This window comes from Centropristis striata, chromosome 10 (genome assembly GCF_030273125.1).
Source record: "Centropristis striata isolate RG_2023a ecotype Rhode Island chromosome 10, C.striata_1.0, whole genome shotgun sequence".
Lineage (NCBI taxonomy): Eukaryota > Metazoa > Chordata > Actinopteri > Perciformes > Serranidae > Centropristis > Centropristis striata.
In genome coordinates this window covers 11,858,617-11,885,194 of record NC_081526.1, presented here as the reverse complement: position 1 = coordinate 11,885,194, position 26,578 = coordinate 11,858,617, and the positions used below count along the sequence as shown (strand labels likewise).

Genomic DNA, 26,578 nt, shown 5'->3' with positions numbered 1-26,578 from the left:
GCCATCCTGTATCAGCCTGAGCCCAAGCAGTTAACCCCCCTCCCACCCCCAGACTCTCCCAACCCCTAAACAGACCATACTGCACTCTACCAGACAGCCACATGCAGAATACATGGCTGGGGCCGTTGGAGGTGAATGATCCCCATTCCGGGAAACATTGTTTTAGTAAATGCGTTTTATTGGCCAACACACCACATGCCTGACCACACGACTGACTCATAATATTCAAAACAACAGCCAGTGATTTGCCCAGTGCAAATCCAACGCAACAGGGCTTCAGGCTCACTACAGTGGAGTTGTTTTCTTTAGCTGATCTGTCCTTTCTCAGCATCAGACAAAAGGTTAGGCACGTGCTTTGCATAGAATAGAGCTGCTGATCGTGCCATAGCTCTGTGCTCGGCATTCTCTGATGGGACCATTAGTAGAAAGGTGTGTGAGGCGGCTACTGGAAACTTACCTGCGTGACGGATTTCTCCGGTCCTCGGGTCTCGTTGTGGCTGCAGTACTCCGGCATCCACTGGACATGGTAGCGACTCACGGTGGGGTCTGAAACAACCAGAGAAAGAATCTTCAGAAGTTCTGTTTACTGAAGCATTAGGCCACATTGTAATGAGATCCAGTGGTGTGGCGATTAGCCACAAGGTTTTATGGCTGTGTGTCACTTAAATGGGCCATTTTTGTTGTTAACTTAAGTCTAGACCTTATATTTCACAGTTTGTGTTTTCCACCAGAGCGTATGAATGTGGCATAAATCATAAAAAGTACTTATAAGACAACAGAACGGCTCATGTGATATATTATTAATATAATTGTATCAAGTACTCATGTCAAAATGTCTAGTGTGTCAACAGAAAATTAATTGACAGCATATTTTATGTCTAATTGAGGTTCATTCAATTGTTTTTTTTAAATAAAAATGGCAAACATTTACCGGTTTCGGGTTCTCAAATGTGATGATTTGCGGCTTTTCTCTTTTTATTGGCACAAATTGTGTTTTGGACTATTGACCAACGCACCAAGCTCACTCTAGGCTGGCATTTGTCACTATATTCACACTATTTACTGACTAAGTGGCAGGAGTTGGAGGGGAGTATTCGGATGTTATGATGCTGAATACATTACATAGCCTATCTGCAAGCTTTCTCATTTTTATGACGTTACAATATAATTTAGATTAATATAACATTTTAAATCAGGTTGAATCTTTTTCTGCAAGCAGTACAATTTATGAAACTTTTTATCTATAATATTCAAACTTCTGTGCTTGGTGGAACGAAGTGCAGAGCAAAGTTTTGGGAAGAAGGCACGTGGAAAACGGAGATGCGGGATGTCAGATTCATGAAAAAGGAGATGGCAAGCTGCTTTGTAATTAAGGATTCAAAATTCAGCTGTTACCTGAGCTGATTAACAGGGCTCAGCAGAAAAATGTCTAAATGCACAGCAGGGAGCAGATTCTAGAGATATGTTTTATAACATCTTATTTCTAATAGAAAGACAATCACATTTATATGTTGCTGTAGGAAAAAAACAAATGTTGATCACAGATATGCAATAAGTACAGTATGTTTAGATATCTTTAAACTGCACATTAGGACAGAACTTGAGTAAATGTACGTATGTTATGTAACACCACTGCAGCCACTGAACATTAGTATTAAAATAAAATCCAACAGGCTGAAATAATTAACTGATGGATATCTTATTAATTACAAGAGTCCCTATCTGAGATCTGATGTATCCATTTCCATTATTGATGCTGACAATAATGCATTTCTCTGATAATATAAAAGAAACATGAAAGCATATCTTTCTTTATCCTGCATTAATTTATGCTCATGATTTTCCTCTTTGATAAACCTTTCCTTTTGTTTGCTGAAGGCTCAATTCCCAACCCAAACTTCAACTAACTTCAACTTTAAGGATTTGCATTCTCATCAGTGGAGCAGCAGCCTCGGTCCTGCTGGGACACAGTAGCTCTCGTACGCTTCATTACTGTACAGTAGCTCCTCCTGAGCTCATCAGCAGCAGTGTTTATCTGCCCATCACCCTCATTTTACGTTACTGGATTTATTATTCATTCTACAGTGTCGCTTGGATACGTGAAATACTTCTCCGATTAATAATTGAGTTATGCTATGTTCGCCCCTCGGCGGGGGCCTGGGTTGTAGTGGGGAGATAAAAGGGGTCCTTTGAAGGCTTAGACACAGATCTGGCACTTGGAGCCCCTGAGCTCTTTGGAAGCAGAAGAGAGGAATTACAGGGAACCGGGAAATCGGGAAAAAATAAACAAGATATGCTTAGCCAGGTCTGACGGAGAGGGGAAGTGGTATGTAAAACAAGAAATGGGACATGGAAATCAGGTAGAGAACAGAACCTCAGCGGTGTTCGATAAATCATGGCTGGAAGCGAGCCTCAGAAGTGCCGCCACCGCCGGACTGCTGCCTATTGTCTGGGTGCCGGGCAGACAGCGATATATTATCTGAGCTGGTGTACAGTAAGGCTCGCTTTCGTCTGCTGGAGACAACCCAGAGGCCGGACTGCTTTGCATCACAGAGACAATGAGTGAGAGTTTAATCATGGTTCAGTTAACCTGTCCCTTCTCTCTGTCACACAAACCAGATGTCCAGAGACTACAACTCTCCAGGCCATCTGCATGTCTGTATGTTTACAGTAGTGGAACCCAGGTTGTCAGAGTCAAAGCCAGGGTCATCCCTCAGACTAATGAGTGGCAGTGGCACACACACACGCTGCAGACCAGCGCTGCAAACAAGACACAGAAAAAGAAGCCGGACCAGGATTAACTCTGCACTGCAACGCTGTGATTCCCAAGCCACGCTTGATCCCCGTCAGCATCACTCAGCTCTCTGAGTCCAGGCCAACCTCGCTAACAGCTCTGGGCCAACTCTATCTTCCCCTTTTCTCTCTCTCTCTCACTCTGATTCAGCAGTTGGTGTCTCACCAGGCCTCTCCTTCAGCCAGGGTTTGCATTCTTGACTCTAAGATGTGGAGTTTGGCTTAGGCGATGACATATATTAGTAACATAACATAGACCAGTGAATGGGACTTGACAGGTTACCCTGAGAGCATGGCTTTCAAGGTTTCCATATTTCCACTCTGGTATTAACAGAAGGGCTGGGGGAATGGACGCCGTGGGGACAGGCATTCCTATAGGCTTTAACCCCTTGCTGTGCTGCAACCCACGACCCTTTCTGTTCCCCATGACATCAGGTCTTGTAAAACAAAATGGACCGCTTTAACACTAATGCGCGGGCGAGGATCTATTAAATACAGCTGTCAATAAATCCCATTGCAAGGCTCCGGCTCTGCGTGTTTATTGTTCTTTACTGAACAGTGGCTCCGCTCTGCCAGTCCACGTGCAGGTTCACACCAATTTACCCAGCACTCGCATTTCTCAGCTCTCACAATGACACATTGTTTCATTTATTTCATTTACACCATCTGATACCACATTTGTAAGAAGGAGTCTTCCATTGTTTAAGTTACTGAGAGTCAGTCATAACACTTTATTATAGTGTACATGAGTCATAGTGATTGATGGGCTTAACGAGGTGCTAATTAGATTCTAACAATGCAGTAAATCAAAACAATAGAGTGCATACCTCCCCGGTTCTTCCAGTAGACACGGACCTGCAGCTGGCCATCCTGGTAGAAGGGCGTGCCTACTTCCAGAGGGCCGGAGGGGCGTTTGGCCAAGGTCGAACCAAGAGGGGATATCTCCTCCTTCTTTGACTTGATCACCGATTTTACTGGGAAGAGAAAAGAGAAACGTTTGCTGCTGTAGCTAAGACAGTGACTGTGTTGTGGCAAAACTCTCCAGCATGGTAACAGAAACACACAATTATTTCTTTGTAATATCACAGCAGTTACAACCGGTTCTTTAAGCAGAAATTTGGTGAAACTCGATGGGTACACGCAGTACTGAGCAACACTGCCAAGGTTAGAGGTTCAATTTCCTCTCGAGCCACCACACATGCAAAAAACCTACACCCTCACAGCGCTGAGGTCTGCTCTGTGATTCATAAACACGCAGGAGGTTCAAATGAATGCAGATGTGCTGTCAGAGCACCTTGGCCATTCCTGCTTTTTGCAATTTTCATGATGATTGTTTGCCTGAAGACTCACAGTAATTTAGGAAAAATTAACTCTCAAGGAAAACAAACAAATAAAAAAGAAAATTGGTTTCTGCTAAATTCAATCCCATATGGATCTGCAATCACAACACCGCAGCTCCGTCCAAGTCCTTTTTAAATCTATTTCAGGTCGTGCATGACCTTGCATGTGGCTCTTAATTGCACCTATGATTTGATTGCCAAATAACCTCGACTGCATTTCTGATGGGATTCTCGTACAAAACTAAGGTAGTTTGGTTACAAAGATTCACCAAAGGGCAAAGCTAGATAAATGCTGTGTCTCAATTTGGCTTCTTCTATACTTAAACTTGCCAATTTCAGTATCATAACACTGACAATTATGGCAATATACATGCCATTTAGCTATGTAGCAGAAAGGAAGGGAACACAACATTTCATGCCAATCAGTTGTATAGTTAGGGATATTTCAGTCCCGACAAAAGTGTAGAACCGGCTGGCTGTACTGTCATTTCTAGTGGCAAAAAAACACAATGCAACCCTGACAGTGCTATGACCAACAGAAAATAGGCACCAATGTTTACCTGACTCATTATTCTGGGAGGTGGTGAAGTGGAGAGAAGCCTTGGAGCTCTTCAGGCGCACCTGTCCCCAGTACGTGACGGCCTGCAGCTCCACTGTGTAGCTGCTGTTCTGTTGCAGTCCCTCCAGATCCACCCAGCTCTGTGCCTGCAGCACAAAAACACTTGCATGTTGGCTTTTGTATGTTACCGCACTGTCACTTGAGGCTCCGTTCAAAGCCCTGTCAGTGTCCCAGTCACAGTTCCAGCTCAGCTCAGCTCAGCCTGGGCCAACCCGGGCCTGTGGGAAAGCCCTGCTTATTAAGAACACATGTGGAGCTGGGGAAGGTATCATGGTGAGGAGATAGCCTTCAGGGCCTTGTGAGGGAGCCGTGTTATCAGAGCCTCCCAGGGCTTCCTCACTGTGTTTGACTTGCAGCATTCCACCATCAGCGTGAGCTTGATGAATTCTTGTTATTGACTGTGCTTGTTTTGACATTCCTCTACCAGCAGGCTGCTTTCAAAGCCCCGAGGTGCCAAAGTGGAAACCAGTAGTACATGTGTCAATGGGTGTCTGGTGTCTCCCACCTCTATCTCCTCTGTGCCACATCTGCTATGCATTTCATACACTAATTCAGGAGAAGACTCTATAGAGATGTGTGTGGACTGTCTAGACAATCTGTCTATCAGCTCCAGTAATGAAATGCTCTTCACAGATACTGAGCCACAGGTATGTGCTATCAGGCCACATGTTACAGATGGATCGAGCAAATGGCTCACAGAAATTCAGTTATGTGCAGTAGAGTTTGTAATATGTGAGGACACTCTATAATTTACTTATGGACCCTTTGCTTTAATCTGTCACAGTCTCATCAATGCTTGCATGCACCATTGTAGAAACAAAAAAATAAATTTGTAATTCAATCATAATATTATTCTGTGGCTTTCGGAGTTGCCAGAGCCAGAAAGTCTAAGCTTGGCTGTTTGTTTAATATTTTAAAACCAAATTGTATTTATTCTTTTTTCGTGATAGTAAGTGGACATCCCAGACAAAAGGCCAAATAGTTGAGAAACTTCCAGTATGCAGACTAAACTGTTCCAAGGCAATAACAGAATGAATTGATTATATTTTCCATTAAACATGATATTTATGGCATTATTAGAGATTTTTTCTTGGATATTTTATCTGTTCTGCTCTGAGTTACTCACTTTAGTTTAAACAGACTATGTAGGCAGTGTTGGGGAATAACTGGTTACATGGTAAAGTGTTGTAGAAGTAGATTATAACATTATTTTTGGTGCTTGGCATGTTGTCAACGTGCAGGGATGCTTTCTTTTGGCATTTATCTGAACAACACGAGTCAGCAAAGCTGTTGGGATAAATTTGACGGCAGCACCATCAAGGCTAACAGAAGCTTATAAAAGGAGCTGCCTCCGTGTCTAGACAGGTTCCATTCATTTGGGAGAATGCCATTCAAATTTTAAGTGTCGTTTTGGATTTGTTCTCTTCTTTGAATACATGCAAACTCTCGTCTACCAATCAAATCATTCAACATCGAGTCAACTTCATCGAGCTGACCCAGCTATGGCCGTTGCTTTGTCGTTAGAACAAAACACCTTTCAGTGCTTTGAAAGAAACAGTTGTAAAAGCATCAAAATGTTAATTAAATGTACATAATACAAAGATAGGGTATTAATTGAGAGTATAGTTATATAACCACTTGATTTTGAAACTACTTAGGCTCATGTTGAATATTAGACAAACAAATACATAAAAACAAATGTGCCACTTCAGAAATAGCTAAATTAAACAACCAGGGAGGAGAAAACAAAACCTCCAACATACCAACTGAAAGAAAAAAAGAAAAAGAATGGACTATTAACATTGAGATATTTAAGAAACACAGGCCTTGAAATCATTATTTATATCTATAAATATAGCTATTTATCACACTTAATGTGTTTTCTTTCAAAGCTTAACGGTGCGTTTAAGGGTTCTTTCATCAGTATATCAGGAATTAAAACAACGGAGAACACACTGAATTAATCTGTGTGATGGATTGCCTTGCAATTATATATAAATAAATGCAAATTCCATGTTCAAAGTTTCTTCCACTGCAGGCCTGCATGGATAATATTTAAAGTGATGTGTTGAGGCCAGAGGAGAAGATGCTGAGATAATCCTGGACGAGACCCTGTCGTCTTAGAGAGAGGAAAAAGGGATGGAAAGAGAAAGAGCACATCAGCGAGACAGAGTGAGAAGATTACCCCGTTGGTGGTCTTTCTCCTTTTCTTCTTGGATGGCACCATGGACTTGGTGGGCACAGTCCAGCTCCAGAACACTTTGTAATGATGTATGGGGATATCGGGCTCCTCTGGCAGGGTCCAGTTGAGACGGGCTGTCACCAGGCCTTCGTCACCCAGCGTCACGTTGGTGACACGCAGACTGGCCGGGCTCGGAGGAGCAGATGGATCTGAAGACATAGCAACAACGAGAAACAACACAGTCAGCGGCAACAGATTTTAATACATCTGCAGATATTTAGAACAGGAGACAAAAAGGGTCCTTGGGTTCCTTGTGACAAATCTTAAGCCGAGGCAGTTTTCTTGTAATTTCAGAGTGAATGTTTTAAAGGGCGAGACACCTTTCAACACTTGTGGGTTAGCATTGCAGTTGAGTAGGGGCACCGGTATGACACTGTGTAAAGTAATTAGTCGTCCGCTGACAATCTGCCATGAGATGTTATGACAGGTGTCATGTCACGTCTATGACAGCGTTCAGCAGGACCGAGAGCGCAGGTCAGGGGTTAACAAACACATGCTGCTCACTTTGGCTCCACAATCAACATTCCTGTACTGTGTGTAAGTGTGTGTGGATTAAAGCTGGTTCTGAACCCATCCGTATGCGCCGTGACCCAGCTGATGTCAGCCTGGTGCAGGAGGAGCGCATGCCAGACGCCAGACCAGAGGGAAAAGCCCTCGTAATGAGAAAATGATTCACGCCACACCATGTTGGCTCTCCTCTCCTCCTGCCCTGTCCCACCTGAAACACATTTAATCCAGTCCAACAACACAATTGGACACATCGGCTCTCCATACCAGCTGATGTTGGCGGCGCAAGATAAATAAGCAGTCAGTTCTTACAAATTGCCCTAACAAAGTATGGTGGTGCAAAATTGCAATCAGATGAGATGGCCGTACTATATAAATAACAATGGCATGACAGAATGGCCAGGAGCTCATCAAATCCATGACAGCTCCCATCAATCTATCAACGTTCTGGCACTGATTGGCCTGATTGGAGATCGGTTTCCATCCCTGCAGCAGAATCCTTTTCCCACCTGGTGCCTGGCTGCATCTGACAGCCATCCAGAACGCTCCTGGGAGCAAATGTATGACGAAGGATTGACAGGGCAGGTCAACACGCACACACACACACCACCAAACAGGCTAATACTTTTTGCATTTGGCTCAGATTTTAAGTTTTTGGCAGAACATGGAAAGTGCTTAGGATGCCTGCCAGCACTCCAAACAACTGCAAAACAACTTTCTATATATTCATGAATAAATAACACAAGTTTGGTAAAGAATGCTGATGTGCACTGTGCATTAAATAAATGAAAAATTCAAATCAAATCAAATCAGTCTACACACTATTACATTTACCAACATTAAACTCTCTGAAGTATGAACTGGCGGGCAAAAGTCTCTGCCTCTACATGTCAAACAAACACACTGTATCTGATCTGGATCAGATTCAATCTTGACACATTATATTCACAAATCTGTAATCCCTGGGAACCACACAACAGTCTTTAACAAATGCCATCTGCAGCGCAACACTGTGATTTAGTGTCATTCAGCAGTGGAGAAAGTGCAGGGTACAGGAGCGGAGCGGCAACACAGGATGCCATCAGAGCTCGTTCACTAATCTGTGGCAAAGATCTGAAGCGCGTCTCGGTTACGTCACTCCCTCTGGAAGCAAGACAACACTTGCATTCATTTGAAACCTGCAATATCCTGACTAATTCAGACATATTACATTTTATATGACTGTAAAGAGGGGGAAACCCCTTCTTTGAAGACATAAGTGAAGATCTGGTTGCAACGCAGAAAAAAAAATGTTCTGCACACCCAGTCCCTCCTCATTACTCTCATTTTACATGGCATCAGCATAAATTACCCTTTCCACTTAGCTCCCTGGGTAAATGTGTAAAAGCTGCGGAGGTGGAACACTTATTTATAATTCAGGTTAACAAGGTAAACAATAGAATTCAAAGGTTTAATACATGAAAAGAGCTTTAAATAAACACATAATGTATGGATGATTGGCTTTTCCAATTATTCTACAATTCTACAATGTCATTTAGCTTTTATCCACAGCGAGGTACAAATGAGAGTAATACAACACAAGCAAGGATGAAGTCAAGAAACATAGCAAGAGTAAGTGGCGTGGGTTAAATTCGAGTCCATTAGGACTTTTAGTGCTTTTATAGGTCGCAAGAGCGGTCAGTGTGATACTTGTCGTAGTCGTCAGTGTAGATCAAATCATCTTTTAATCAGTTTTCTGCTTCTGTTTGGAGCCTTGGGGTTAAACAACTTACAGCTTTTCCCAAAGGTTTGTGGAAAAAATGCATTTTCACATAATTTTGAACCTCAATTGTTGCCATATCCATGTAAAACAAAACAAAAAATCAGTATTAAAAAAATGTATTGTTCAAGGGACAATATCAAAGTGAAGGTATCAGTAACAGAACCGAATATTTTTTAACTTGTCTTGACAAAAAATATGTCTTTAAGTCCTCTAAAGAGATGCAAAACGCACTTTTTTTTTCAAAAGACAAGCAAAATTTCTGTGAGTCCGTGATAAAGAATATATATATACATTCGGTTTGTGCAGTCCGATAAGAAGTCAAGTCAGCTTTCCCAAAGGCTCCACCTGTTCCAAGGTCCTAACCATAACAAATGGAGGGCAGTGGGTGTCAAACAGGAACTTAAGGCCACACACACATGCATATGTACATACACACACCGACCTCTGGAGGAGCGGAAGTGTTTGCTGGGTGCAGTGAAGCCCCGGGTCCCGTGGACATTAACAGCAGCAACTCTGAACTGGTACCATCTGCTGGCTCTGATGTCGGCCAGTTGGACGCGCTCCTCTGCAGTCTGAGGGACAGATGGGGGGATAGAAAACCACAGGGGTCAGGGTTCACGTGGGGTCACAGCCCCATGTGAGTTTGCTGCTACATCAGTCATCCGTGTGTTTCTCTTTGCCAAACTTTCAAAGACACTGTGACTGTGAGGAATGTGCAACCGCGTGCAACAGTCTGTCAGCGCACTGCGGCACTTTCACAGCTGTAGCATGTGGCACGCCGGGACATGTGAAACTGACAGCTCTTAGTGATAGAAATCCCAAATGTCTGATCAAAAGAATCACTCATCATTGGATGCGATCTAACGAGAAAATCTTTTAATCTTACTGGCATGCTTTAGTGTTTTTACACATAGGGTTTGCAGATTCCTACCTGCGCCACATTCTGCCACTCGGTGGCATCGTCCTCACTGGGGTGGATGCCATAATTCCAGCGGCGCTGCACCACATAGAGGACGGGCTCCACAGAGATGTTGAACTTGGAGGACCAGCGGATCTCCAGCTGCCCTGACTGCTGCTCCAAGAACACAAGCTCCTTCCTCGGCTTCAGTGGGACTCCTAAAAGTACAAGCAAGATACACGATACAGTGACAGGAGTTAATCTCACCGCCGTGGGGAACGTTGCAGATGAACTTCAACATGTAACTTGTTGTTTTCCTTTTTTGGTTAGAAAGATAAATGACACCATCAGAGTTGGACAGATACAGATTTGAAAATGAGACATGACCTCACCGCAATAGATTTAATACATGCTGCGGGTCAACAGCATCATCTTTCTTCTGTGACAGATTGTGATATTTCCTGGCCAGAGTGATGTGTTTTAGTAGCTGCGCTTCTTAGTAATGACACACACAGTTTGTATCTAGGTATGTGAGAGGGCCGGCGTAACGTCTCATTCTCTTGCTGACACGAGATACACCAATGCAAACATACGCACATGCATGTAAAGTTCATTTGCATCGTTGCACTTCACATTCAGCCTCTCAGACGGAGTCGATGTGGCCATGTGCAATAAATTAGAGATTTATTAAGTGCAGGACTGGGCCAAATGCTCAGCCAAGTCAGACTGACTCTCTCAAGTAAATTTATTGCAGTGGAGGCGTAGTGAGTTGTTGATTGAGCGTTGGGCACAGTGATAATGAGATGGAGATTGGAAAAGCAAGTTTGAAAGTACAGGAGAAGGCTGAATACATCCCACAGTTCTCAATAAATCACCTAGCACTTCAGACCATTATGTTGGACCTCGGTTGCTGCTGAACAGCCCACCACTGCTCCACATTCATAAACAGCATCAACACAGGCTCAAGGCTACTGCACGGCGTGTCGGTAAACAACATAATCAACACTGTGTTTTGTATGCAGAGCGTTTGATCTACTTATATCTCTATTCGGTCTTCATACAGGGCATGTAAAAGTGATTGATTGGTGCTTATAAAAAGTCCTGGAAGATGGAGGAGGGTCCTTGAGCCATATGCATATGGAGGCAGTACTTTGTTTTGTCCTGCTGATAACAGCTTTCTGCACACTAACAGCTGGGGGTCATTGTGCTGTGGTTTCACAGCTCCACAGACGAGTGTGTGTGTGTGTGTGTGTGTGTGTGTGTCTGCGTGTGTGCGAACAAACGTGTCACATTTCCTGCGCAATACTGAACACCAAGGTAACCACAGCATTCCTCTGCTCCCTCTGCCTTAGCTCATCTTCCCACAAAGTCACACAAGCACTCCTGCAAAGCACAAACCACACAAAAATACAAATGCACATAACCTCCCTCTTCCGCAATATGTGGGAGGGCAACGCATACACTTTCCCTCAGCTCGCTCATTCCAAAGATAACTTTTGGGTCAGGTTTGGTCCAAGAATCATACAGTGTTCATTTTTCAATGGCTTCCTCCAAACTGTGATGTAACTGCTGCTGAAGCAAGAGCGCAGCGTCCATTCATGTCATAATCATGCCAACAATTACACTCCAGGAATATAATTCTCAATACTCACGCACATACTGTCATAATGACTGCTGTAATTACAGGGGGTGAGGAAAACTACAATACTTCATGTAGCACAAGGACCATAAGCCAGAGGTTCTGTTTTTCACCCAAGGACCCCTTACAAGACAGACAATGTTCCTGAAATGTCCTTTCATTTCCCACATGTTGAGGGGTTGGCGTTTGCTGCTTTGTTTGAGTGGATTTAACCACAATAATTTAGCCTTACTGGGTCTGGAATGTTAACTATCTTTTATTTTCCTCTGCCATGTGAATTTTTGTATTTGTCTTTGTTTACTATTCAGTGACAAAAGTGTCAATTTTTGTCTTTGATTTTTTTTCTCCACGATTTTATGTATTTTACTGTATTATTTTAAGTTTTTATTCTGCATTTCATTTACAGGTTCAGTTTCTAATCTCTCATTAAGATGTTTATGTGTTGTTGAAAATCCAAAATATAAGGAACACCCTTTCATGTATGCATCTTTGTATAATCTGACTACTTTTTGTATGTTAATATCTTAATTATGTGAAAGACATATTTGTAGATTCTAAGAGTTACAGCTTTGTAAGATAAGAAGATAATCACTGTGTTGAAACATTTAAATAGTATTAATATTATTGAAATAAAATAATGCAGTGCTATGAAAGTTAATAAATCTGAAAAGTTTTTAGGGACCCTCTCGCAAAGTGCCACACTTTCAGCATCACTTCAGTTTGATTCTGACATCTTTCACACTTCTTTAATTTTACGCACCCCTCTAGCTCCTTTGCCAGTTTCTGTCACAGTGTAGTGTAGAACTGTTCTCTGCTTTTGATCAAAAGACAGGCATATCAAGCTGGGTTGCATCACATGTGGTGTTATTTCTTGTGATGAACAGAGAAAATGAGAGATATGTATAAAGATAAAAGAAGAGCCTAATAAAGCACCTATATCTATACATGTGCTACATTTGTTATCAGAGGTACACCCCTGTGAAAACATCTCTGATACAACATTACAGAGCAGCGGATGATGTGTAAAAAAAATGTGTTGGCACTCATCAAAAGCCCTGTGGGGGTCCAGTGTCTCAGAGATCCTGAAGTATTTCTCAATCAGAGACATGCACATGGGCTGGGGACCTTAACCTGAAGACACACACACACACACAACACACACACACACACACATCTGAGAGTGATCTCAGTGGGGGAAACGCTCCATTTCTCCCCGCTTGTGTTTGCTAATGGCTTCCAGCATCATGGCTCATCATGGCAGAGACTGCACACACACTTGTGCACACATAGAAACAATTACGCTCTTCAAACCATGAGCAACTAATTAGACCTTTAACACTGAGGACTGGGACAGGAATTCCATCCGGACTTTCACCAAACTGCTCAGTGTAATTCAGTGTAAATGCAGTGCTGACGGCGACCCGTCATGAGCTCAGTGTTTGGACTAAAAATCAGCGTGTAGGCTGCTTGATTTGAAGGTCTCACAGTGCAGTGAATGGTTTTCATTGACTGGGGTCACCGTATTGAAATTTTCAAGGTTACGCGTGCTTTCATCTTCCCCCGATTAACGTCCTGTTCACCTTTTGAGCACAACATCCACCGTGAAGTCCCTCAGGATTTTTTCCAAATCAAATATAAATACTAGCATGCTCTTCATGTGTGCATAAGCTCAAATTCACATGCTCTTGCCTCTCTCAAGTGCACACAGTAGAACATGCTTATGCTCACTGTAGTGTGATTCAAAGCAGCACCGGTGGATCGCTGCTGCGGTTCAAAGCTTGATTTAGACTCATCTTCCACTGCTCTCACTTCAACATCTCCTCAACTTTGTTATGGCCTCGGGCTGCCAGTAATTGTGCGCTGATAGTGTATATAATGTAGTTCCAGCTCCCATCTCCAAGTTCAGAGGCTCTTGATTCTCTCACATAACAACTCAGCACCCTCAGAACATCAGGCCGCCTTGGGCAGCGCTATTAAACTGTTTCACTGGAGTAAAGATTCCTGGGTACATCTGTGTCTGTGAAACCCTCAAGCTTATCCAGCAAATTCAAGGCTAAAGATATATTCCAATTCACAACAGGAACAGCATTAGGGATGTGTGGGTGAGGTGCAACACAAAGAGATGAAATAAAGATTTATGATTCTGAGCAAGTTGTCAAAAATTGTTCAAGATAATCTGTAATTTGCGTCATTGAGATTTAAAACTAATAGCTGACAGAGAGGGATTAATTGGTTGAATGCCGTCAATGAAAACGATGAAAACTGTAATATTTAATCACATTAAAATGATGACGTTTGCATTGGACCATTACCAGATGTGAAACGTCATTTATTGAGGAGGATAAATAGAGAGGGAGGGAATATTCATGATTCAGCTGAACCGTGTTAATCTGGTCCCTCTTGGAAACAGTAACGAGCAATGATTAAATGAAGAGATGAGTTGCTGAGTGCACGGACAATTAAGCAACTTTATTAGCGCACACAGTCCAACGTTAAGACACTTTGGGCCTCCTAGTCTGCAAACTTAACTTGCTGTCAAACTCCTCTCTCCCTGCATTAATAAATTGTGTTTGTATTTATGTTTCTTATATGTGTTTTGCATCATATTCTATGAATGCATTTTCATTTAAACCTGCAATTACTCCTTTTTTGGCCACTTGGGGGCAGTAGAGACAAATTCTGAACGCAACACTGACATATCAATAGCTTTAAGGTTATTATGGTGAATTTAATAGCAAACTTGTGTACACATCTAGAAATTAAAGAGCAACATTATCACTAATTTGTGGAGTATGTGTTCATCAACTCCTGAGGGAAATATATGGCTCTTTAGCTGCTAAATAGTGCTGAGCAGGTAGTACACAGTACATTTTTAGCTCTTTGTTGCTGAAAACAGCTGCCTGCTGCAGCTGAAAATTATGCCATTATTGATACTGCTTTTCAGTCAATTCTTTATCGATTCCATTATTGATTCCTGATAATTAAGCTTTAAAAAATTCTGCTCCTTAACTGGAATCAGCTCTCGATTCCCATTCCTACGCATTGGCCACACACATGAATCTGAATAGACCATTGACTGTATAATTTTTGAAAAATTAACTGACAGCTCCCCAGGTGAAGCCAAAACATCTTGATCCCCCCTTGTGACTGGCTGCAGTACAGGTCAAAAATGATTGATAGCTGTGATCAAGGGTGAGCAGGTGTGTGGTTGGGACCTCTTTACCGTGGTTCCACCAGCCGACCACTACTGTGAAGACTCAACACAAAATGACAACAATCATGTCCTTGATATTTTGGATGTATTTTTTGTGCAGATGGAGAAAAAGGGAGACACTTTTCATCTTTTAAAACAAACAGTCTATGATAGGGACTCATGCACGAACATGCATGCATGGCTGGCCTAGTAACCAAAACAAGAACAGAAAAGCTCTGGTTACAGTTTGACTTCATTCTCTACACAGGGTGCTTCTATATTATTATTCCACTATATTTTTTACATAGGAAATAGCTGTTTTTACCATATTAATGTTCAAAGTATCAACCTTTAAGGACTATAAGTTTAACGAACAAGTAGTTGTGATGAAAACATTTTAATGGTATACAATGTGGTGCAGGGTTAACCTTTAGTATTACCTTTGTAGAGGTTCTTAGGCAGCTGGCAGGTGTGGCCACAACCGTTAGAGCAGCACTTTTTCACGGCTGAACACTCTCCATCTTCCTCGCAGCTCTCCACGCAGGCTGCTGCAAAACCGCTGGCCTTCTCTGGGGCCGGACAGTCGCCTTGCTTCACTCCCTCTACTGACTTCAGAAACTCACAGCTCGTAAGACACTCGTAGTGTTTCTTGGGAAAGAGGGGCTGAGGAGCAGGGGGGAGGATGAGAAGGAGGTGAGGGAAAATATATGTCAGATTACTTTTTTAAGACCAACCTGCCTGGCTGCAAACAGTCAGCTCTGTGAGCAAACAGGGATTGTCCTGTTTACATTTCAGCTTATGACTCACCGGAGCGGTGGGTACATTTAAACAGCTTTGATTCAGCCGCACAGAGAGTGCCATTACAGCACAGAAAGAGTTACTTCACACTCCTCTCAAACTTTCCTCTTATTGAATTTTCCCACTAAGTATGAAAAGCTCAAACACTTGAGTCTGAAGCGACCACTATTTGTGGTAGTGACATACCTCGCATAAATCCTGGCACTGGTTTTCCTTCAGGTCCCAGGATTCCTTGCAGGGCTCCAGGCACTGTGAAAAGGAGAGAAGGGTGTCAGTTCTTCAAAGAGCCAGCCACATCAAAGAGCCAATGCTTCAGAGATGGTGCTTTCTGAGCTTGAGCGCTGGCTGACTGACAGGCACCTCACTCAACCACTTCCCCTGCACGTTCACAACAGCCAGTCACACCTTTTTTTTGTTTCAGATGCCTGGCATACCTTCAAAGCACATAAACAATCTTCTACAAAAGCAAACATGGGGCAAAGGGGTTGTCCGTTATGAGCAGACAGCCCCACCCTTGCTGTGTCTAGAAATCTACTGATACTTGGATTTGGTGTACCCGCGAAGATTCCTTCTTCATGCTGTAACACCACTTGCCTCCCATACCGTTTACACCTCATTCTCATCCCACCGCTTCTCCTGCTCGTGTCTGGGCCTGATACACTCTGGCACCGGCACCACACACCCATCTTCTTCACCAAGCTGAACGGAGAGCGCTTAATAAATGATACACTTGGTTTAATGTTCTTGGGATTCCCTTTTTTAACACGTGGAACAAATTTACTGAGTGTTTGGCATAGGCGTGGGATAAAAGAAAAACCTCAGCAGCTCAAAGTCATTTTGCCAAACATAATGGGATGATAAAATTTCAAATGAAAGTTTACCAATCTAGTCATACTCCTCTTGCTTTAAATACTACAACTCACCCTGGAAGAATCAAATTCAATAAAAGCGAATGTAATTTAACACAAAGGTCCATGCATGTCCAATAGAATCAGGCAGATGCTGTCACGGGAAAGGGAATATGTTCAGATGGGGCTGAGAGAAGCGAGGGTTTTATATGCTCCCGTTGCTGGCCACAGAGAGCTGGTGTGAAAGAGAAGAGCAGGCTCAGTCAAACAGTCAAACCACTGCCAGGCTGCTTCTATGCTGCACTGGGTGCAGCCCAAACCACACCAACCAGGGACCTGCCAAAGTCACTCATTCAACTCCGTTTAATTTAGACTCTTGCATCAGTTACAGTACTAAGACAAGGCACAGCAGTAAATTTTCAACACATTCGCCTTCATTCTTCATCTGGGACAGTCCAATATTGGTCAGTGGGGGAGATTAGGCTTGGGCGGTATCTATATTAAGGTATTCCAGGGTATTAAAAACCCAAAACATGTGATTTCCAATATGTCAGAATTACAGATGTTCTTCTTTGATGCTAAGATTCTGAATGGAGGAGATGTATTGTAGTGCACAGCACCAGTATGAATGTGTGTGTGAATGTAGTGTTAAGTGCTTTGAGTGGCCACAAAGACAAGCTTGGGAGAATGCCACAACAGATTTTCTATAAGAAAAGCAATATTTAAGTGCATTCCGTTTACCATTTACCCAGCACTGCTGCTGGTCACCAGCCTGCTGTTGGGCCCCTTTTTTGGGCCCCTTTTTTGTCACCAGTGTAGCATGAAAGCTTGCTAGTGTTGCCATATCTTTTCCAAAGAAAGTAGCTAGCACCAACTCCAACAGTCACTTAAAGTCTCTTTACAGAAAAGGAGCCGAACAAAGTTACTCATCTGGTAATAGCAATGTGCTTATATGCTGTGACATGATAGTGTGGATGAAACATTGGTCGAAATCTGTACAGTTTCCTTACAAGTATTGGAACATAGCACAACTTGTCTAATTATTAAAAGTCACTGTAGCATGACTGTCGTCTGTCCTACAATGTTCTACAACAACTATCAATAGCAGCTCAGCTTTTACATTATTTTGTTTGATTGTTTTACACAAAAACCTTCATATAGCGTATACCCTGGTGGATTGTCAGTAAGGTATGACGGGATGAAAAAACAGATACCGCCCAAGCCTAAGGGAGATATGATAAAGTAGATGTGGAGACCTGCCATCAGCAGAGGCCCACTTTTGGCTGCATCTCCTGAAAACAGATAATGAGAACAATATGTGGTATTATGTAAGGTACACAACAAAAGAGTGGTTAAATAAGGGCACCTACTGTAGAGAATGTATTTTCAGTTGATGTAAGATATTTCACATCTCTGTCAGGGGGCAGAGCTGTATTTACGACTCCTTAATTCGCTCATTAGCCAACTGTGTCATTATTATGCCATTGCCAGTGAAAAGTTTATTTGCTTTTTATGGAGTGCGGTGGATGGGCACATGATGAAACATAAACCTTGCTTCTGGAGGAACATGCTGCAATCAGGACCACGCACACGTCTGCCAGCGCTCAATTACACTCCGCTTCGGCTCTCGGCTTTGCCCAGCCTCGTCTCGGGCAAACGAGAAGCCCTGTGTGGACAGTGTGTTGAGTGTTGAGCAGCTGGCTCCAGAGGGTGGAGGAGGAGGCTGGGAGGGGAGGGGAGGTATTTTCTTAATTACTTCATAGCAATATAGACATGCCTACAGTGATGATATAAAATATAAAGTGCCAGAGGGAAAATTGGACACCTTGCAGGGAGAGGACGTAGTTATGACAGCTGAGAGCTCCAAAAGAAACTAATGTGGTTTTGACAGAGCTGATCAGGTGAAACCACTGCAACACCTCAGAGATTTAAGATGACATATGAGCTCAATTGCCCTGTCCAAGTTACGCCTCACCATCCAGAAGAGTCTATGCAGTTTTATCATCATCTGCTATTAATAATATTGCGACCTTATATCATTAATTCTCTTCTCAATTGTGTCCTCTGAGAGCGGAGCCTGCGGCGAAGACGGGCAGTAGCAGCAACCTCAGCATCCCAGACCCGCACAAGCACCGCGCAGGAACAATGAGGTGTTGAGGCAATAACTGTGTGCTGCACCAGCGTCTAAAGGACATTCTGCCAGTAGACGCACATGTTAAAGCCCCCAAATCCCTTCTACAAATCACTGAACATACACACATAAGCCAGGGGGATCAAGCTCATTTTACTCATTGAAAGATCTTGTGTGCACGGACTGAATGCATTCCATTGGCTTTTCATGAGGATGAATCTTTTTCTGGTTCACCACAATCACAACTATACAAGTGAAAATAGAATCATCGTTACCTCGAGATGCTCGGGCTTGCGTGCCAAGTCGTATGAATTAACACAGTACATTGCGTACCAAGGGTATTGCAACACAGATCAGAATGCTGGCTGTGTGTTTAGTGTTGTCTCACCCTAAGAGTCCCATTTTTCACTTTTATTTTAACTCTTCAAAGCAAAAGTTCCCTTAGAAAAACTGCTGAACCTTAACAAAAAGTTGTATTTTAAAAAATCTGAACATCCGGACAGTTATTTTTGCTGAGTGAGCGGATACATCGTAAACTGGACTCTTAAAAAAAAAAAGATGAGCATTTGTGTGGAGGCAGCGAGAGCTCCCTGCAGGTGTGCTGAAATCTGACAATCTGTCAGCGTTTCTCCCCAGCCACACCCACAACCTGACATTTAAGGAGGGAAGAGGAGGGCCGACGACAGATGTCTTGCCAAAGCAAATAGGACGGCTGTATTTAATTACAAAGGTGCTCTCATCAATCAAGTGCCTGACTCCTATTTACACAATTTGGTGCTTGATCTAAAACCATAGTGCCGATGCCGCCAAAAGCCTGCTTGGGAGAGTGCCACAACAGATTTTCTATAAACTATTGTGCAATTTTTGGAAGGCCACCATCTCCACCCAATAACATGCACATACACACCCTCATTCTCAATTACTTCTGCTTTAATATGTTGAAATCTTGTAGCAATACCACAAAAATGGCTAATTACAGCAAACCCAAAAAAATGCTAAATCACTTCCAAACCATATGTAAAACTCCCTGTACGTGTGAATGGCACATAAAGTCTCCATTAATAAGATCACATCAGGAGATACTATCTGTGGTCTAACAGTGAGTATTAGTGGCTCCTCTAGAGGCTCGGAGCCCTCAAACATTTGCACATCTTGAGCCGTCGAAATTTATGCTAGAGTTTGACTTTCGAGATCTAATCTGGAAAAACACTCCACGGAGCTGGAGTAGAGAACGTAATTGAGCTGGACATAGTGTATCTGGTGAGTTTGGGTGCCAACGTCTGGGTCTCCCTCAAGCAAATCTCTCCAGCTGGCAAAACGGCTACCATCTGTTTGAATAGCGTAAGGAATGCATGTAATCATTCAATGTGATGTTAACATATTTCTGGACAAATTTCGCCTAAAAAGACACAAATGGTTTTACTCTGAGATGTAAACAAGAGCATGGGGTTGTTTCTATGGACTTGAGCTGTTAGTCTTAACAAAAGCATTTGAGCGGCTGATTTCCCCTTTGTCCTCTTATCTTCCTGCCCAATAGTGACACATTCTGCATGGCTAAGTAGGAACATCCATAGCGCTCTTTCACTCCCCATTTCACGCTGTAATAAAACGCAGCAGTTGTTACTCTGGGGGACCCTGAAAGGCATTCTGTGGGGCCGATGAGAGAGTCAGGCTGAATGGCAGCCAATGCCACAGCCCATCTTCACTTTGTCATGGCTGGGACGAGGTGGAGGGGGAGGATGGGGGAGGACAGGGAAGGGAGAGAGACTAGGGGGCTGGGTTGTTGAGCAAAGACCTATCTTTCTCTGTAATTGGAGCATGGTTATCTCCACCCATCATAAAAATGCTTACAGCCCCGAGTGACTGACTGGAATAACATAAACTATGAAAAAAGTGGATAAATAAAATGTCACGCAAGTGTTTTGTTTTTGTTAATGAAGCATGAGCTGCTACCAGTCGAGATTGCCCTCCGGTCTAACAATACATCGTGTATACAAAATAAAAGATGGGTAATAATTCATACTGATACAGATGACATTTACACATTTTACCACAACATATTTGTACACTCATAGGGTGATGAGTGAGATAGCTATGACTTATCCTGTTTTGTAAATTAAATTTGTCAAACCTTGTACCAATACGTGCAAGAGTGCCTGTACTTCCCCTGCATCCAAAATCTGGACTTCCCCAATATGTTTTCTGTCTGATATTCGAGCCGAATGTATCGATCACCGCGCTGACGGGCAGTGTGAGGCTCGGGTGGTGCCAGCAGATATTTACAAGGTGCCTTTGCGGCCCCTTGGGACGGAGCGGCAGCTGTCTGCTTCTCCAGAAGACTCATATGGAGGATTCTGTGTTGTTGATCACACACATTGTAAATATCACCTCCAATCTCATTGAGTTATGGCTATTTTCTGCTGCCCCGACGCTTTTCACACTCCCGATGACCGGACTCAATTATTCCAGCAGCTCTCAGCCCTCTGCTCATATCTATCGACCCATCCGGGAGCGAGACGCAGGGCTCTGCTCTCCCTTCCATTGAAACAGGCACTTACTCCACGTATTCACTCACTTCTCACTCTATTTCACTTTTATTTGGCTGTCGTCTCCCGTCTCGACTTCCAGTTCCTTCTCACTTCTTATCTGCCTTTCGTTCTCTCGCACTCTCCGATCACGTCCACTCTAATCCTGATAAATTTTAAAACTCATCTTTTCTCTCTGTTTTGGCCATCCATCTGCACTAAGCCAGCAAGATCATGCTCAGAAAAATGGATGTTTTCCAAAAACTCTCTCCAAAGTAGATAAATTTGAAAACACCAGGCTCACATTGCAGCGCAGACAAAGAATGAGCTTTTTATCATGTGATATATCTCTCACAAACATGGCCAATGCACTTTGACTTGCCAGCAGTGTTACAGTGTTTCTGTAGCCTAAAATTTTTTTCTGTTATCATTTTTTGTGTGTGTTCCCAAGTCTGCAGCCAACTGCACAGTACAGGTGATGTCAGGGACACATGTTTTGTGTCCGTTGTAAGACATCTGCAAAAGCACAAAAATCACATCACTGTCTGCAGATAATAGAGACATTTTGGAGCCTGGGTTTGAGGCAAAGTGGAGGGAGGGTTGGGATGAACTGAAGTGGAAGATGCAAGCAACAGTACCACCATGGCTGACTGCAAACAAGCAGTTACACCCCACATACCTTTGACATTTTATCAAAGCACGCTTTGGTGATGATGGCTGGGAGAGTTGCATACCCTTTTGAAGTGGCAGTTACCTAACACTGTCTATGCAGAGAGCACTGCATGCTCAAAATAAGCACCGCTTTTACAGTTACCCTTGAACGGCACAAAGCCTTTTTACGGGAAACTCACGGTTTATACTGCACATATGCATTTATTTATTATAAAGAGAAGAGGAAAATATGTCAATGACCACAATTGTTCTGACTGTTTGGGCACTCTGTGACACACAAAAAACACAACCACAGAGGGAGTCAGAAGTGACCAAATTAGGCTTTGAAGTAGTGCTGGGTGATATAGAGCACCACAGGAATGAGTTCTTAAATCAGGAAGTAAGTTAGCATTTTAGCACCCTGGGGTCTCTCCTCTCAAACACAGTGAGGATTCTGAATGGGTTGGTGGTTAGATGCCTTAAAAAGGTCTGTGGTCAACACAAGCTGGAGATATGTCCGCGCTTTGTTGTACGACATAAAATATGTGAGTAAATGCCCCCACTTGTGAATTTTGAAGTTTTTACGTGCCATTAAAACGCGGTTGCAAACAAGTGGCCAAATGAGACTAAAGTGGTTGTCAGGGGCATTAAATGTCCTCACGCCAGACACGGATGGGAACTCTCTCACTAATCTCACAGCCTCTAGTTGTGTGTTTCAGTGCTTTTGCAAACTCTTGCAGATTGTAGATTAGGTTAAACAATTTATTAAGCTACAGTTTTGCTATCTTGTCAAGAACGCTAGTTAGCTTGTTGGAGACCGTCTGAAGCTAGCGGTAGTGACGTTCAAGTCATGTTACCGTGGAGTAGTTCGCTATAGCATAACGTTAGCTTTTTTCTTCTGTCTGCTGCATTAACACTTCAAACATCATAAAAGTGGTGTTCATTTGTGAAGATTATCCTGCTGAAAAAAACCTGTAAGCATCAGAAATGTGTGTTTGCCATAGAACTTATCTTTTGCAATGATCTAAAATCCAATGCAAAAATCCCATTGGGGAATTCTCAAGAGACACCAATTTTATCCATGGACACTGGAGCGGAGCTGATTTGCACACATGGAATATAGAGTACACAATAATAGGCTTTTACTATGTGATTATTACATACAATATACATATATATTGAATTATCAGAAAATGTCATATATTGTGATACATTTTGTTATCAAGATATAAAAAGGCATACATCAGGATGAAAGATTTTGACCATATTGTCCATAATGTTTGAACTAGGGCTGCAACTAACAGCGCTCGCGACTAACATGTCAATGATTCGTTCTGTCAATAAAATGTCAAATATTGAAAACCCCATTATGATTTCCCAGGACCCTGGGGACTATTCGTAATTGCTTGCTTTATCTGACCTCCCACTTAAACTCCAAAATAATTCAGTGGTCATGACCGTCTATATTGCACATTCAACCCTATTTCTCTCAACATTGTGATGTTGGTGCACCACTTAAACATAAAAATGAGCTTTCCCATTTTTTGGCATATAAAAAAATGAAAAACTTTGGATATTCAATCAGTACTTTTTCAAATTCATCTGCAATTTAATGTTCATGATTCCATACTCTCATTCTGTCTGCTACTTGTTACCTTTCTCAGCCTCAGTTCTCAGTGGAAACCCACAATGAGGATCATTACTCTTGACGAGTTTCCTATTTTCTCCCTTATTCTTATTCATGGCAGAGGCCCTACTTCAAGCTGGCTTTCAGAATTCAAAGTCAGCTTGATTTCCATCCAAATTTGAAGTCAATTTCTGTGGGCAAAAAAGGAGAAGCATGCCTAAAATGTTTGTAGTTGCCTTCCAGATGATGCCCACTGAGACTGTGATTACAGGTTAACCAGACTGGAGCATATTTCATCGAGCACTGGAGCTGTGATCACAACGAGAGTAAAATCATACGCGAGCAAGGCTTTCCAATATGTCTCTGACGTGCCATTAACTTCCAAAGGACTGTAAAATGATGGCGAGTAAATCAGGAAGAAGATATCCCCGTCCTGAGCGGTTATAAAGTCTAGACACGCCATTTCCTCAACCTTACGCGACCTTATAGTGTGTTAAGTCCATGAGATATTGCGTATTTAATTTCTGCACTGCAGTAAATCAGCACGTGTGCGTTGAGCAGACAGTGGGCTATATCAGGTAGATCAAAAAGATTAACAGCTTGCCGACCTGAGATGCGAGCCTGGAACTCTAGACGCAGCAAGCTCACATGGGTGCTGATAAATATGAAATGAGATTTTCCAATGAACAGAAGGTTGCTTATCTAAATGCCACTATTTAATCAATTAAACGGTATTAGAACTGTTGGAATCATTCCCAGTCAATGTTGATGTTTCGTTTGCAACTTAAACCGACAGAAAAAGCAGTGTGTGTCAATGAAAGTGCATCTTAAATATTCATGAAAAGTTTGGATTTGATATTTCAGGGGGTGCACAGATGAAATTATACCGCAGTGGTTGCTGTGGGGTTTCCTATTCTGCAATTACATAAGCCTCAGCAAACTAACAGGAAACCCACATGGCTCACAGTATCACTGCTCGCTCCCACTATTGAAGTTTTGTCTCCCATCTGATGGACATCTACACCTCCCGTTGCCTCAGCAGAGCCAGAAGCATCACTAAGGACAGCTCCCACCCTGGCTCTGAGCTGTTTGACCTGTTGCCCTATAAGGGAGGCGCTACAGGTGCATCAAGTCAAAAACAAACCGTTTCAAAAACAGTTTCTTTCTGTTTTGCTCTTTTTTATTTCTTATTTTAATTTTTATATTATTTTTTTTAATTATTGTAATGTATACTTGTTCCATTTTATATTATTACTTATTGTTGTCATTTCTAATGCCATATGATACTCTACCATGCTTGTGACATGCGACTGACTGACTGCTGTGCTGAATGTTCAATTTTGGGGGGGTTCTTTCAAAGGGGGGTGGGGATAAATGTTTAAACAAAAAAAAAAAGTGAAAATGTTGTATATGTGAATAATTTGTGAAACATAATTACTAATAAAGATATACTTAAAAAAAAAAAAAAAAAAACAGTTTCTTCCCAAAAGCAATAACAACCCTGAACTCTCATATGCACTCATTTTCATATGGACTTTATTACTGTGCAAAATTTCTTTCTTTTTTAAATATACCATACCTGGCAATGTGCAATAATTTGTGCAATAAATTGTCCTTCAACGTGCAATATATTTATCAACACTGCATAGCATCATATCTGCTTCTGGCAAATTGAATTGAAGACTGTGCACCTTACCTCCCTTTCTTGCCTATGTTTACATTATATCGTATATATTTTTCTTTACATTTACTTGCCTATGTATGTTAATGTTTATATTGTATATTTTTATATTCTATATATATTTTATTTATTGTCGCACTGCTTTTTGGACTCAGCTCTCAAATCATTGTACATGTGTATAGTGACAATCTATTCTATTCTATTGTTTCTCCCTTGAGGTGCAGGTGGAATAACTGTATGGAAACAGTATCTGCTTATCTGAGGATGGTGAATCTGTCTGCTAACGATCTCAATAAACAAAAATAGAAGAGTCTATATAATTTGGGCCATGTCTGAATGTCTCAAGAACAGATGGTTTTATACCAAGTCGCTGCCAAAACTGAAAAAAGTGGCAATACATTTCTAAAGCACTACAGTTACCACCTGTACTGGAGATAAAGTTCTTCTGGCATCTATAAAACACCTACAAGTGTTCTAGCCTGCTGTAAAAAAGGACAAAGAAAGAAAAAAAACGCCTACCAGTATGGAAGAACAACAACATATCGAAGATGGCGACAAGTGCAGTTGCAGTGAAGCTCTATCTCGACTTGTTGTGTATGGAAATATTTTATTCATTAAATAAGAAATTTGTAAAAAATCATGTAGACAGTGCCATTTGAATTTTTTAGACTTAAGGAAACACTTAACTTAACAAAGCACATTAAAGATTTATTAAAAAATTGAAGGTGAGAGTTTCAACTCATGTTACAGTTACATTAATAACATTTTAAGTGTTTTCCTTGTTATTCGTATCCTGAAATACATGTTTCCATTATATTTTATAGTTTTTATTAATGTTTTGTGTTAGGTTTTTATTGTGGTATCAAATTGGGTCTAGAGAATTGTGGAATTTCAGAGGTATTGGTTCGATTGACTAAACTTCTGGTATTTTGACACGCCTGTCTGTTAGAAATGATCATCTTAAAATGGAATAAGATACAGGACAACCAGCCACAGCAGCCCCTCAACAACATTTCTTCATCATAAGTAATACAAGATACAATTACAAGTATGCCAATTAACTCAGCCCCAGATTGATACAGACTTTTACACACGTAATGACACATTTTCCAAATCTCCAAGTGTTTTACAGCCCTGAGAGAGACGTAAGCTGCGAACGCCAGCGTCATAATTCCTTCATATTTACAACCAACGAAAACACTCATATTCCAGCTGTACTGGGGGTGAACTGAAACCTATACGGTTCAAGACTTTCTGTTTTGTTTCTCAAAACGAGTCCCAGAGACGGTGAGTAACCTAGCAGGTGGTGTCACAAGACATTCTT

At 42.0% G+C, this 26,578-nt stretch overlaps 1 protein-coding gene across 1 annotated transcript in view; it reads right to left on the bottom strand.

Moving 5' to 3' along the window:
• Positions 1 to 26,578, bottom strand: part of LOC131979510 (anosmin-1) — a 47,837-nt gene that overhangs the window by 5,298 nt on the left and 15,961 nt on the right. Inside the window, exons 3-10 of the mRNA XM_059343512.1 lie at positions 15,978 to 16,040; positions 15,434 to 15,656; positions 10,195 to 10,379; positions 9,706 to 9,835; positions 6,938 to 7,143; positions 4,694 to 4,838; positions 3,621 to 3,767; positions 458 to 546 (exon numbers count right to left, since the gene is read on the bottom strand). Of these exons, the coding sequence (XP_059199495.1) occupies positions 458 to 546; positions 3,621 to 3,767; positions 4,694 to 4,838; positions 6,938 to 7,143; positions 9,706 to 9,835; positions 10,195 to 10,379; positions 15,434 to 15,656; positions 15,978 to 16,040 (1,188 nt within the window). The remainder of the gene's footprint in view (positions 1 to 457; positions 547 to 3,620; positions 3,768 to 4,693; positions 4,839 to 6,937; positions 7,144 to 9,705; positions 9,836 to 10,194; positions 10,380 to 15,433; positions 15,657 to 15,977; positions 16,041 to 26,578) is intronic.